Here is a 14856-nt window from a genome sequence, read left to right as displayed (position 1 = left end):
TAGCTGCCTACATTTCTGATTTCTCAACCCCACTTCGTGTTGCCAGCTCACCTATGGTTTGCATGCCTAACTGATGCGCACATTGCTGCTGCATGTGCAAAGCTACAGCCAAATACATTGAGAATGCAGTTGCACACTTAAAAGAAATGACCTTGCCCTCCCCTCACAGGCCCTTGCCCCTTATTTTTGCTAAACAAGTTAGGCGCTGGTTTTTGTCATCTTTAGTGCCATCTACTGAGACTGTAAAAACACATCACTACTAAGCATATGCTCACAGATCTTAGGACATGTCTTGTGTGATAAGCATAGTTGTTTGAGGTGGTTTTGATCACTTTTCAGGTTCTGCCCTGCAATTGTGTATGTGCTGTGTATCCCAGATTTACATGTACTTTAAATGAGAAAGAGCCAGACATGACCTTTCTCATTTACAGGATGGAAGAAAGACAGCATTCAGGGACACTTGCGGGTAATGCTGGGGTTAAAGGTAGGCAAAACTTTGCAGTTTGGTCAAGAGTGGGATCCGTTTAGCTTTCACTGGGGTTTCAGTTCTCCCACTATCACATCAATTAGCTTTCATGCCAAATCTTGTTTCCAGCTGAAACTTTACAAAAAACTGGGAAAGCAGACTGAGTTGCAGACTGCATTCTGCCCTTACACACCATGACAGTTTCAGAGGTTTCACCACCAACCCCAAATAAAGCCATGCACCTCAACACACTGCAAGAATTCTAATTTCTGACCAGAAAGCAAGATGTAGTGGCTACTTCATGTCTGTCTTTCTGTCACTGAAGCTGAAACTAAGAGTGTGGGGAGACCATGCTGGGATTCACAACAAAACACTGTGGCAGCGGGAGGACATCTGCATGCACTCTCCTGCAGCCAGGCGCCTGCCTGCCCTCCTTGCTTGTCACCTAAACAGGGAGAGTGTTGGCCCACAAAAGACAGTGACAAATGTGTCACCTGGTCACACAACTGAACGTCTTGCAACTTCAAATGTCATTTAGCTGAACTCAAGGCAGATGGCCCTGACAGATCTGAACTATTCATAAACTGTGGTTGATTCTGTTTCGTAGACTGAAATAATTTAATGAAATGCACTTAACATTCAACCTGGCAAAAACATTTCAAGCCCGAATGTAGATACTATCAGCCTAACCTGACATTTGCTGCCATAGGTTCAGCTCTCTGTAGGACATCATCAGCCTAAATAATCCTACATTAGGAAGTTGGGATCTTCTAAAAACACTGCTGTGGCTAAACACTTTAACAGTTTAAATGCAGTTCCTTTTAAAAACCACAGATGGGTGCAAGTTTCCTTAGAAAGTGCAGCAGCAGAGGGGAGGCCCAACTCATGGGGGACTGCAGAAAAGGCAAAGGCTGTGGCTTGAGCCATCCACTTTAAGCACTGCACAGCAATGCCCCAGAAGCAGGCACTCAGATGCTTTAATGAACTCTTTTCCCTAACTCTTGAAATGAAATCCTGATCCTACTGATGTCAACAGGCATTTTTTTCATTGGCTGCCAACAAGGACAATATTTTGCTGTGGTTGTAATGGGGGAAACCTTTTTTTTTTCCTTGAAGCATAGTCTAAAGCTGCCTCAGCAAGAGCGGGGAGGTAATGGCTGGTCACAGCCTTGGCCTCAGCTGGATGCTCAGAGGAAGGCAATGGACCTCACAGAGCAGCAGAGACAACTCTGGCTAATGGCCAGCTGAGGAGGAGCTGACAAGAGATCGAGGAAGAAAGCAAGAACACCAAAACACATAAAAAACAGGAGGGAAATGGATTGTTGTCTCCTGCCCTCCATGCTCTTTACCAATGCCTTTCTGATACGGGATGGCCATTTTTCCTCTGGGCATGCATCCTGGGTCTCCATCTAAAAAACCTGATTTCTTTGTAAACTATCTTTATACTTAAACAATTCCCAAGGAGTCTAAGTTACTGTAAATATTTGCATTAAATCAAATGTAGGCAGCTCAGTGCTTCAGAAAGTGCCTTCTAGTCTTTTTTGTCTATAATTATGTATAGGAACGCCACATTTTGGGATCTGACAGTTCATTTTCTGATACTATCATGGCTCCTGAGCCTCTCAAGATTCAGTGAGGATTTCGAGTAATCCTTAACCATATTTCATAAGGTCACTCTGTGCAGTAGCCACTGTAATTGGCAGTAACAAAAGTAGTAGTATCACACTGGTAAAACAGCGTGCCTCCAGCAAAGCTGAAATCAGTGAAAGGTTTTCTGTCTGCATTTATTGCTGCAGCTATGCAGCTATGGCCTGGCACATAAAATTAAAATCTAGCCTAGACTTTAAGCAGTAAAATGAGATTCTTCTTTACAGATCTTATTTTCTTACAGAAAGGAATCCCACAGCTGGGAGCTTTCTGGCACCAGAGACACCAGCCACTATTATTATTATCATTAATAAAAAGTAATTATATAGAAATACCCATTAGGCTTGTAGACTAGGAAAAAAAATAAGTAGGACACCAGGTGTCAACGAGACAAATTTTGATTTATACAGGGATTTTTTAAGCTGCTGGAGAAAGTCATTGAGATGACGAATATCTTTATTTTCTGAAAATCTGCAGCATTCCTAGGAACTGTAGGAAGTGTTTTTGTCTTTTTTCCTGATTCTACTTCAACTCTACCTGCAACAACACCAGTCATCAACACATTATTCCTAAAACTATAGGGAGACAAGCAAAGCAGCAGTGTTACTTTCAGGATGTCTTTAAAAGAAATCAAAGATGATTAGCAACAAAAATACTACTCAGCTAATTATCTGGTGTAAATGTCTTATCCTGGGCTATGATACCTAAGACATAGTATCAGCTGCACAGCCTGACTTCAGCCTGACTCTTTGGTTTTGTTTTGTTCTTGAACCACTTCACAGGCTCAAAACCCAGCCATATGATGTTCACACACACCATTCTTAGGAACAATGTTTTCCAGTCCATGACAGATTAACCAAAATTGCACCTGAGTTTTGGGGAGCAACTGTTCAGTTCAACCTCTCATAAGCCCATGGCAACTCATCCCAGGAGAAGATTTGATCCTTTGCCTTCCATAATGTGCCTGCAGAATACTTCCCCGTGGTTACCTAAATTAATTAGGACACGCAGGTTTCTAAATATATTCTAGTTTCTCTCTCATTTCTAAAGTTACTGCTGTAGGCAGTCATTAGCAAGCTTCTATGGTGTAAAATTTTAATTTATGTTTCATCTCTGATATACAGCCTTTAAAACTCACATGGGTCAGCTTAATCCTCATCTACATGCAAAAACTGCTTGGTTTATCTCAAATACAATTAGAAATGTGACTCATTCAGTGCAACAGTTGAAAACCCTCAGGGGTGGGGTATGTTCCCATCAATTTAATCTAGTTACTAAATCAAGATATACTGGTATTAAAAGATGAAAATCAAATTAAGAGTATCCACACGGGAATTTAAACATGTTTAACTAAACCATTTAAAGTAACTTACTTTAAGCTAGTGCTATCTTCATATGCCATCAATGTCTTTGTTTATTTGGACCACAGGGCTTCTGATACAAATGCCCCGAAAGACAGCTATGGGGTTAGATTATGGTGAGTGACTGATGGCCTTGTCTGAACAACAAAAGGTCCAGAGGGTATTTTTTGGAAAAGGTTTGCTAATAAAAACACACCTCATTTCTAGTGTGAGTTTTGCATAATTTCACCTTCGGTCACTTTTGGTTATTATGAATCTCAGTCTGATAGTCCAAAGGACTTCCCACAAAGGTTTTGATCCATATGCTGCTATGTGGATCTTATGATGAGGTAAGCATTTAGCTGCTCCATTAAACTGAACGGCTTGAGGCCCTGCAGTCCCTTATAAGCTTTCTCAGGGCTTAAATCTCCCCAGTTCTTGAACATGCTTGTTGAACTGTGGACACCAGAACTGGACCCTGTATCCCAATGCTAAAACCAGCAATGGCAAAACTACTGGATTCACAATACACCCTGTCTGAAAGTCCAAGCACCGACACCAAGATCTGGCTGACATTGGCTGGCAAAATCACAACATCCTCCCATAAGCCTGGGATTCTTGTGTCAGTGATTTTTACTTCTTGTTCAGGACCGAGATTGGGACTGGCAGGCTTAAATTTACCTCATTTGCCCTATTTGTTCATTGGAAAGCCTTTCTGCAACTTACTCTGTGATTTAAAGGTTCTTGAAATCCAACACAAATGGTTTAAAAAAGTGACAATTTTATGCTCTTTTAAGACTTTGTGACATTTTTAGTTCTAAAATGACTAAATTCTCACTCTACTATTTACTATCTGCCAGTGCTACTATTGGAAGTGTTTGATTAGCATCTTGTGATACACCTCCATCACTGCTTCCCAAATACACACTGGACATATTTATTGAATATTTCTGCCTTTTTATACTATTATTAGGTCTACTAATGTAGCAAAATAATTGTTAAGACTCTATTTACTTGTTCTTACCAGCCTTCACTGTTTTGGTTAAAGATTTTTCTTTGTGTTTCTATAATTCTTGTTTTAGCTTCATTTTTTGACATGTTAACTTACAGCTTCACCAACTTCATGTTTTATACTATTTGTCATAAACTGTCTTCCATTCTCTCCTATGCTAGCTGATTTTTCCAGCTGATGCAAACTTCTGTCTCGGCTGTGGGATTGTGTCTTTTGGGTATCTACTAAAATGTTCTCAGTCTCCTGATTCATGCACAACAGGGAGGCCAACCTCATGCACGCTTCTTCTCTTTAACTTGGAACATATCAAATAATATGCACTTTTCCCTTTCAAAAACAAGTGATGTATTTGGTTGAACCCTACACTCACTTGTAACAGATTCATTAGTGGTTTGATAAATAGAGCACAGAGTATATTCTCATACATTTAATTTTCCAATTACAAAATATTAATTATTGCATTGTATGCTAAGGGTAAAATACCACTACTTTTTATTCTTTTTTCATTTAAATTTGAGTATGCACTATATAAGACAGTGGATAGAGTCAAATGTGTTATGAAACCACTTGCTTCAGTAAATTACATTCTATTTAAGTTAATACTACTTTATTAGTGATAAATATGTCTCATGCCCATAAAACACTACTTGGCATAAAATGATGAGAAAGCTACTACAAGCTACAGATGATGGTGGGAACGCATGCACTACACACACCCTTTTCAATGGCTTCATTAAAACATTCAGAAAAAAGAATTGTAAATTGCACATGAAGCCAAAAACAGACATCAAAATGCAGCAAAAGAAGAGGGGCCCTTTGCACCTACAGTAACTTGTATTGATTTATACAAGGTAGGAGTCCCAAGATATTTGTATATGCTGGAACAGCTCTTAAAAATTATATAGAATTAATTTACAAAATACCTAAAGTATGGTCCTTCAGTGTTTTTATTCACATCTTCTACCCACTTAGCTACATTATATTCTCTTTTGAACCATGGGTTTAAATACCTGCAGAAAGCAATGGAAGGAACAGAGAAAGCAGAAGAACAAGAATAGAAAATCTGAGAACACACAGCACAAGCTTAGCAAGGATGTCTTCATCCCCAAAATGCAAGTGAATATGGCAAATAAATCAGTATGGAAGTTGGGTGAGGACTAGGCAATGTGTACAACTGCATGAGAAAATCTGACCTACAACAAGGCTGTTTGATTAATCTGGAAACTCTTTGGAATACATCATTCATTTAATGTCTTAAGGGTAAAATTCACTCCTATGCAGAGGGCCAGCATTAAGTTAATGGTTTGAACTCCTCTCATGATCTCGGAATAAGGATGAAGGGGCATTTTGGCTCCAATCCTGCAGTTTGCTTGTTGAAGACACACATTTGCATCCATCTAGAATAAATTGCAAGCTAATGAGCACAGAAACTTGGGCTTGGCCCTTTCTACAGGAATGAATTTCAGCCTCAAGTGTGTGAAAAGGCTTGACTGTTTGCCGGTACAGTGGCAATTTTCACATTTTTCAATGATCATTTAATTTGGTAGGACCACAAGAAGCTTTAATGGAGGTGGGCTGCAGAGTTATTTCACATTTTACCAGAAGCAATCTTGATACCAAAACCACACTTTTTAGGAAAAAAGCCTGAGCTGCATACTCAGTTACATGAAAACTACAAAATAAAGACAGCTGACAGTAATATTACCAGGGAAGCAGAAAATTTTTTTGTAACTGGTTTCTCTTAGCCCCCCAATAACATGATTAGCGAATTCCTCCCCCTCTGTCATGTTAAGAAAAAAGGGCAATGAAGAAACAGGAGTCTGCCTGGTCCAGTTTAAAGTCTGTTCTTGTTGTATAAGAATGGTAACAGTTTAGCAATTATTTGTGATCACCATCTTTATGTAACAGAGACTAGCACACTCTGAAATAGGAAACAAATTGTAGACAAGGAAAAAGGGAAAGAAAATTCCTCTTTAAGTTATTTTTTATATTTCTGGGCCAGTTCTCACCATCCTTGTTTATAAGAGTGACTCCAACAACCTCACACATGGGAACGGGCCTCGCAAGGGATTGCTCAGATGAGTAAAGGTTGGGCCAGATCATGTCGTTCAACCCCCACCGTATTTCAAACCACGTTGACAACAAAAGCAGCAGCACTTTTTCAACTTCTTTTGCTCCTTTTTTGCTCTGGAACTTCTCCTCCCCGCCCCGCACAAGCACAGCCACAGCTCTCAGAAAGTACTCGCCCTCAGCCACAAGTGCTTCTAAGTAGCTTCCTCAGCTTGCTTATTTATCAGGAATCAGGAGTGCTTTATGCTTTCCAGCTCGGGTTCTTAGAGAAAGAAAACATCAAAAGTGGTAGTGCAGCAACAGATGAACCACAAGTGAAGCAACAGGCTGATGCCAGCATCACCAGGAACTAAAAAACTTCTGCTTTAGCTTTAATTGTAGGTTCAACTACACGTTTTCTTGTACTTGCTGCAGTACTTTCAACTTGCTTTTTTTCATTTGAAAGGATCTTTTGGTAACCATGAAACACTCCCAATCTGGCTTCCTGTATTAGAAATCAGTGTAATGTGGTATCAAAGCATGCAGTTGTTGCACAACCGTGTTGCAGGGTTTCCTGGGTCTGGTTGTATTACAGACCGTCGTTCACCACCTCAATTCATCTGTTACAGAAAGGTTAAACTCGAGTTACTGTAGACCACTACATGATACCATCAGAAAGCTCTCAGGCTGATCCTCCTGGCCATATGTTCATTAGCAATGGCCAGAATCCGCATTTTCTATGAGTGAGAAATTCCACTTTAAAACACAGGTGTCTTTACATGTAAGTCTACAGCTAGACCAACAGCTCAATTTGGCTTGTAGCGCAACATGCAACAAGGCAAAAGACCTGGGCTCAAGAGTACTCATACTCCTCAGGCTGGCAAGGAGGAAGGTTAGCTAGCGCTGCAATCAGCAGGAGCACCTCCAAGCAGTCACAGTGTTTTGCCACAGTGAAATACTGTATACTGAGGGAAGGGACTTTTCATGGCATAAAATGGCAGCCCAGAACGCAGGGGCAGGTGAGACTGACCTGTGATCCCGACTCCCTGTTTGGGGGTGGTCAGAACCCCCTGGGCTTATGCCTTGGGCCGGGATTTGGTGGGCGAGAGAAAGCCCAGGCTCAGATGCATGGGTTACCCTGCTGCAAAAAGACAATATATAATAGAAAGTCTAAGCCAAAGATGTTTGTATCAGTTATAACAACGAGGAAGACAATCGCTTATCGGAAAAGCAGTGCAAATTAACAAAGGTCAGAATCGCTGTTTGGCAAAACACATGTTTCCTGGGACCTGTTTTAACACAAGCTCCCAATTAAACTGTCAGCTTATTCAGAAAACTCTCGTTATCATTCCTGGATATCTCTAATTGATTTTAATAGAAAACTTGTTTTATCAGGCCATTTCATCAACCCTGTTTCTGAAAAAGCTGCAGAAACATTTGGCCTGCTGGCATTCCTTCTGTGTGAACTGAACCATGTGCCTTTAGCAAAGAACACAAATTTTGTTTTAAAACATCTAGAAACTATTTAAAAGTCCCAAAAGGGCTTTAGCAGTCTCCACAGAGCTATACCCTTAGCAGAAGCTTTGTTCATGTATCTGTTAGGTACAAGGGTCGCACAAAGGCGTGAGCAGTTATGTTTTTCAGGAACTGCTCAATGTACTTGCAACCCTCCTGCCAGTGCTGCTTGTGAGGGCTGCAGAGCTCAAACCTTGCTCAGTGCTTAAGAAATTTTGCTTAAATGATTTATGGCACGAGTCTCTATCTGGTGCTTGGCTGTATACAAAAACCCGTGTGCATAATATGTGCCGTTACTGCAGACTCATGCATAAGTCAAATACTTTTGCAGGCAACTGTGCTAGTGCACACCCGCTTAAAAAAAATTTATTTCTGCACAAGGTATGGCACAAATGAACCCCATCTTCTAGTGGTTAACTACGCTGTCTCTACTACTAACAGAAGACCAACAGTGTTACCCTTTTTCTTCCATCTCAACAAGTATTCTTCATTGGATTCTCAGGGGCCACACAGATGGACTTTCCAAATGTCGTCCACCATTTCAATACAGTTTTCAATATTCTCCTGTATTTCCCAGAGAAGGTAAGGTAAATGTCTGGGAAAAGCCCCCATGTATTCTGAGGCATCCTCAAAACAGTTGGCATTGCTTTTTGTTTTCCTAAATGAGTAAATGCTGGCCATGGTTAGATCATTCTCAGTCAATTTTCTCTGCTTGCAAAGTAAGTTACCTCTCTAACCAGAAGCATTGTGCGCCCTTGGCAATTCTCTCTGTTCCCCACCAAACTGACACAGCACGTGGATCACTCAGTGGGAGCTCTCTTTCCAAGGGTGTAAGGCTTGCCAAGGAGACTCGGACAAGCCGTGTGGCCCCATGCAGTCCAGGATAGAACCCATCAGGAGAAAGCATTTTCCTGCCTGGCAGGTCTCTCCCAGGAACACACACACTGCGCTTCAACCCTAACAGATTGCTGCACAGCCCTTGGGAAGTACAAGCCTCCTCCCTCTAACACCAGGGCTGCTGCTGAGTTGAGAGACCATAACAAGCAGCAAGGAAGAAAGCAGAGAATTAGGTGGAAATTCAGAGGAAACCTTTAAAACAGAAAAAAAGAAAATCACAGGAAAAAAGATTTCCAACTCACACTCTGTCTACCCACTTATTTAGTGCTCCAAAGTCCTCAGAGCAGATGTATAATATACCAACTGAGCAGCACAGGGAAAAAAATATGCCCATTGCGGTTTTTTGCTTTTACTGAAAAGAACACTCCTCCCATGCAGTTACATTCACTCTAGGCTAAAAAGAGCTGACCTGGTTTCGTTCTTTATGGACCAATTCAGCCCCAGTGTATACCTCTGCTGAATGACAGAATAAAGGTATCATAAATTTAAACTTTTATTTTTTAACAAATTTTGTTTAAGAAATACAATTGGAAAATTAAGGAAAGCACAGGACAAGTTTCTAAAGAAGAATGTGCAAACTCATTTGTATCCTTGGCGGTTTGGTCAGACTAATTTTGCTTTTATCAAACTGTCTCATGCAAGGAGAAAAGAAAATGAGCAAAAAACTTTTCAGTAAGAGTTTATCGGCACAAAGACCAAGAGCACAGGGGCACTTGACAGATAAACTCCTCCAAGGGATCTAAGGCTAAAATTTCTGGTTCCATGTTGCCATTTTGACCATGCAATGTTATAATTGCAGTGTGCATCAAACTATTATTTCTGTAACTTGTAACAGAGGGTATTCTCTACCAACTTTTCTGAGCCTACTCACCTCAAGACAGTGCACTGCAGGTGGAAGAAAACTTTCAGAACAAACTCAAAATCCCCAAACTGAAGAAAGCAGGGCCCAGAGAGGAGTTAGCATTAGTTTCCAGCAGGGTTGGTATCAAGACCATTTGCCCATAGAGGTGCAAAGTTAGTACTACTGATAGGGGGAAAGGGCACTGTCATTGCCACCATGGTCAAAGAGGGGCCACTCCCATGTGGCGTAAGTGCTGTAAGAGCAGGCCAGTGCTTGACAGAGATCATGTTTCCAGCCATTCACCATTCATCCATGAAAGGAGCCTGAACCGGCAGGCTGAAGTACGTAAGAAAGGCTCTTTCCCTATGGGGAGCACTGCACACATGGGCTCTTCAGTAAATGTAACCAATAAATCAATAAGAAAGCAACTCTAAACCATACTGAAAAGGTCTAGGGATCAGTTGCTTGGTAAGAACTCTCATTACCCATTTATTGCAGGGCTTACTCAAGACTGGCTGTTTCAGGCTTACAACAATAAACTTCAGGGTACTCTCAAAGCAGACAGATACCTCTCCTAAACCCTCCAGGCAGGTACTCAGAGATATAGATCTCTAACTCTGCAATGGCCCAACCCAAGGTGAAGACAAGGGTAGGAAACAGGTTATCAAAAATTCAGTATTGAACCAGGATACACTCAGCAATGGCAGTTTACTGTAGACAAAAGCCTGCAGTGATGGTGCAGGCTGCCACCACCATTGGGAATTGCTATAGGAACGACTGTGAGGAAGCCTACCTAAAAAAGAAAATTGATAGTTAATTTTTAAAGAATACATAAAAAGAGGTTGAAATACATTAGCCAAACCATTTACCAGATTATCAGTCAGCAATCAGAATGGGCCACAGAGCAAAAATGCAGCTGTCTACTTTTCAGTACTCTTAATCTCCATCTACAAGACACAAATATGAAAACTGTACTTTCTGGCTTTGCTTTTATAAGTTCAGACTTACTCAGTTGAATTAGACCGTGGCCTAAATCTTTTGCCTCTGACTTTCTTTCTGTTTCCTCCTATATTACCTGAAAGAAATCAAAGGATAAAGACAGATGGTAAAACAACTTGAAACTCACCTGCGCCCCATGCCAAACTGTATATTCTTTTTGTATCCCCAGCAAAAGAGTCGTTACCTCATTAGCGTTAAACATTTAAAAGTCACAGCTCAGACCCTGTTGATTTACCTCAGATCAGCTAAACTTGGCACTTAGGTGATCTTTCTCTACTTTTTGCTGCAACTGTGCAGAGCAAAAAACTCCTTAATTTCACCTTTCATTTGAGAAAATCACTACACTTCAAGAAAAATACTAAACACTGCCTGATAAAATCACAGAAGCTGGCAAGATTGGATAGACTTCTTCCTTTTTTTTTTATGTTAGCTCACACTGGAGGAATAGGAGAAATAAAATGTCATTTCTATGTGACAAAGCATTGTGCAAAAAAGGTATTTGTGTAGGTGCTGCTAAATCCCCATTCCAGGTTAATAACAACTAGCACAATTTTAAGGAGTCCTGCTGTTGTCCTAAGATCAGCTAAACTTTCAGCAGAGCAGCAATGGCCCAGAGTCTGGTTCCACTGTGGCCAGCACAGAGGTTCACACTTACCTTGCCAAGAATTACTCCTAGGCCTCCCATTTTCACAAATGTCTGAAATATGTTTTGTGTCTGGGATCCTTTCACTCCAGGAATGAGATAATCCATTTGACCTGGAATAGGAGGGCTCAGATGCGGTTATTGTTAAGGGTATTGTCTCACATCAATGTTAGCTCAGCTGTTTATTGAGTCACACTCCCGAGGCCGGTGACATAACATAGCCTAAGGTCTGTCTGCACTAGCAGAGCATCCAGGATTTCTGGTTAAACCCTGCAGTTATGCTTCACAGCTGTCCCTGCAGCAGTTTGGTGTGCCCACGTTCAAGAGCCAGGCTTCCGCACTCCTTTCTTGCATGTCTGCTGTGGAAAGCACAAACACCAGCGCACACCAGCTTTCGTTTGGATTTGCAGCTCTGCCTCAGTTCTTATCTGGAAGATGCTCTTCCAACTGTGCTCAGCTCAAGGTTTTTTAATCTCACAGTCAAGCACATCCCACCTGCAGGCTGCCCACTCCCTCCTTGTGCTGCTGCAGGAAAGCCTGGACTGCTTCTCTCACCCCGCTGCTACCAGTCTCAAGGACCCAGGAGTCCATGATGAGCATCCTCCCACCCACAGCTGGTAGCTCCAGTGGAGGGGTAACTCTGCCTCATTTTTGCTAATTTTGAATTTTTATTATATTTTGTCAGCCAGTCACTGCAGTATATACTTCTGATGCTAAACTCAAAGCCAAAAGCAGTCTTTATATCTAGGTGCTTGGTGCAAAGTGAATTTTTTTCTTTCTCTTGTATTCCCTCTAAGAGCCAGAGATATGTGTGATTATGCCCAACACACAGGGTTTTGCAACAGGCTCCCTCCTGTTGAACTAGAGCTGCTGCTCAGCTGTTTGCCATGAGATCTGCAACTTTTTCCAAAAGACAAGAAATCAAGAGGAAGTTGAAAACTGGTCATAATAGATGGCTTATTTATTACAAAGAAGTTTTGCTTAAAGGAACTATTTCTGTAGTTTCTATGTCTGGATAATCTTGCATTTTTCAGTCTCTGCTTTCCTTGGAGGGCAGGCATCTGAGAGATGCTCTTCAGTTTCCAGAAGACCAGGCTAATCACAGCCACACTGAAGTAAGCCCAGGGTTTCATTAATTCAAACTTCATTACAACACAAAAGGTTTGAGAACCAGCAGATCCACTGACAAAGTTTTTAATAATTTTCTCCTCCTAAAGGTCCATTTGCAGGTTCAGGAATGTCTTGCTATATGATATTTCATAATAGCAAGAGTTATCATAAAGTTATGTCTCAATCCTTGAACATCCTCTGAATACCAGCTAACACTTCATAGTGCTTTCCAGAATGGAGAAGCCCAGGCAGCTAATGGCCCAGTCACTCCAACATCGGCCAAGAGATGCCATCAGTACCTGCACACAGAGCAAATCAAAACCAGCTTGGAAGGTAGGAAATGGCACTCTGAGTATTCAAATGGAAGGACTATGTCAGCTCCACCACAATGTTAATGGAATATTTGTCAGACTTACTTTTCCAGACTTGACAGTGGCACAACATACCTGAACTGGTGGTGGGGAACAACAAAACTCTCTAGTACAGACAGACCTTAGAAACCATTCGCTTTTTGGAACAAATAATAAACAGAGGCACATGAAAGAAATGAAGTATGAAAAGAAACACAGATACTGAATGAAAGAAGAAACGCATTAAATGACATTCATTTAAAAAACCTTCTTTCTTAACTGGTATTTGAACCTGCTTACACAAAGCTATGAAAACTTGCTTTCCCAAGACATATTTCAAAATTTTATCCAAATGAGTAAAGATTCTCCAGCACAAACAGTGCTTCCTGAAAAAAAAATTGATCCACTCACACATCTACAAAGCTGAATTTAAAAATTAGAAATCATCAATTAATCAATACTACAGTCTTCCAAATAAAATATTCATTAGAACAGACTAAATGAAGTTGCATATAAGATCTAGCTGCTATATCCAAATAGCAAATGTCACTGCAAATGTATCCCTTCCATACATTTCTCTTTACTTTCTTTGAAATAACAACAAAGAAAATGGCTTCATCAACTGCATAGTTATATAGACTGCTCAGCAAGACGAGAACTGAGAACTGCAGTTTTCTTATGAAGCAGTTCAGGATTGTCTATCCCTCCTACGACATAGTGCTTCTCATAAATTGTTTTAAATTGCTAGCTAGAGATTTTCATAATTAAAGGATCTCGTAACTGCTGAGGGATGGTGAGCATCATGACCTAATGACCTTAGCAATTACAAATGACTCTCAATGCTTTTCAATGAACTTTCCATTTTAAAATAGTTTTAGGTTTTTTAAGTAACTGGAACAATACCAGAATTAGTGAAATCTGATCAAGGGCAAAATCTAATGCCCTCCTTGGTTACTCATCATAGCAAGCACAAAACTACAGGAAGTCTTTGTAGAATTATTTGCTAAGATAACGCTTGGTGACCATTTAGTGTACTAGTCTAGTGAGTGGAATAATATGCAAGCACCATCATCTTTAATGTGAGACAGCAAGAATATTATCCAGAAGTCTAGGTCAACTCAGTGAATTAATGACACTGACAAATACAGATATAAAAATAACATTTATATTGAACAGTTTATGTTTATAACCATTATTGAAGCAAGACAGTGTTCCTTTTCTTTGATTACATGACCATGATTTAAAAACATGTGGGGTTTTTAGTTAATTTTTTATTGACCCAGCAATTATTATTGAAGTCTACTTGAAAACAATTTTCAAGCAGGGAGATGATGAAAATTTGATTAACCTAAAATTGGTTTACAATGGAAAACTTGTTTATGCTGGCCTAATCATTTGTAGCTCAGGGCATGTGAGAACAATCAGTAATCAAAGCACAAAGGATGCTATTTCAAACATTCCACAAAGAAAGAAGAAAGAATCAAACCTGCTGCAAAACAATGAAATGTTCTGACTAATGGAATAATGGGTGATGGAACAGGTAGAAATCTGAAAATGCGACAGAAAAGCAGACCTCTTCTTAGAACTAGATGCAGAGTTTGTGCTGACTCCAGGAGGCATGTCGCTATAAAAAGAGTCGGCCTCTCCAGGCTTTTTTACATAATCTCCCTGGGGTATTTGTCTAAAGTATAATAAACATCGTAGAGTCAGAAAACATGACAGGCATCAGCACACACACAAACATGCACAAATATTAGTTTAAAAGAAAGAGGCAAGGCTAGCAATCCTTGAGGAAAATGTTAACCACACACAATAAGCCTATAAATAAATAATTCAACCATCTGAGAGAACACTCCTGCATACTTCTGATATGTGCAGAAAAGAGGATTATGTGGTTTTAGCAGGGGAAAACAAGGAACATTTCACTGATAAACTCTGATTGTAGTTTTCAGAGTGTTTGTTTGTGGTTCTTGACACATTGGATAAC

General features: G+C 40.4%; 1 protein-coding gene across 1 annotated transcript in view; it reads right to left on the bottom strand.

The window, feature by feature from the left end:
* Positions 1-14856, bottom strand: part of ADAM22 (ADAM metallopeptidase domain 22) — a 146083-nt gene that overhangs the window by 10966 nt on the left and 120261 nt on the right. Inside the window, exons 27-30 of the mRNA XM_074835062.1 lie at positions 14443-14550; positions 11422-11522; positions 10776-10842; positions 5389-5475 (exon numbers count right to left, since the gene is read on the bottom strand). Of these exons, the coding sequence (XP_074691163.1) occupies positions 5389-5475; positions 10776-10842; positions 11422-11522; positions 14443-14550 (363 nt within the window). The remainder of the gene's footprint in view (positions 1-5388; positions 5476-10775; positions 10843-11421; positions 11523-14442; positions 14551-14856) is intronic.

The sequence above is a fragment of the Strix aluco genome, chromosome 1, assembly GCF_031877795.1.
Source record: "Strix aluco isolate bStrAlu1 chromosome 1, bStrAlu1.hap1, whole genome shotgun sequence".
Classification (NCBI taxonomy): domain Eukaryota; kingdom Metazoa; phylum Chordata; class Aves; order Strigiformes; family Strigidae; genus Strix; species Strix aluco.
The sequence above is the reverse complement of the archived record's forward strand: the minus strand, read 5'-3'. Positions and strand labels throughout refer to the sequence as shown.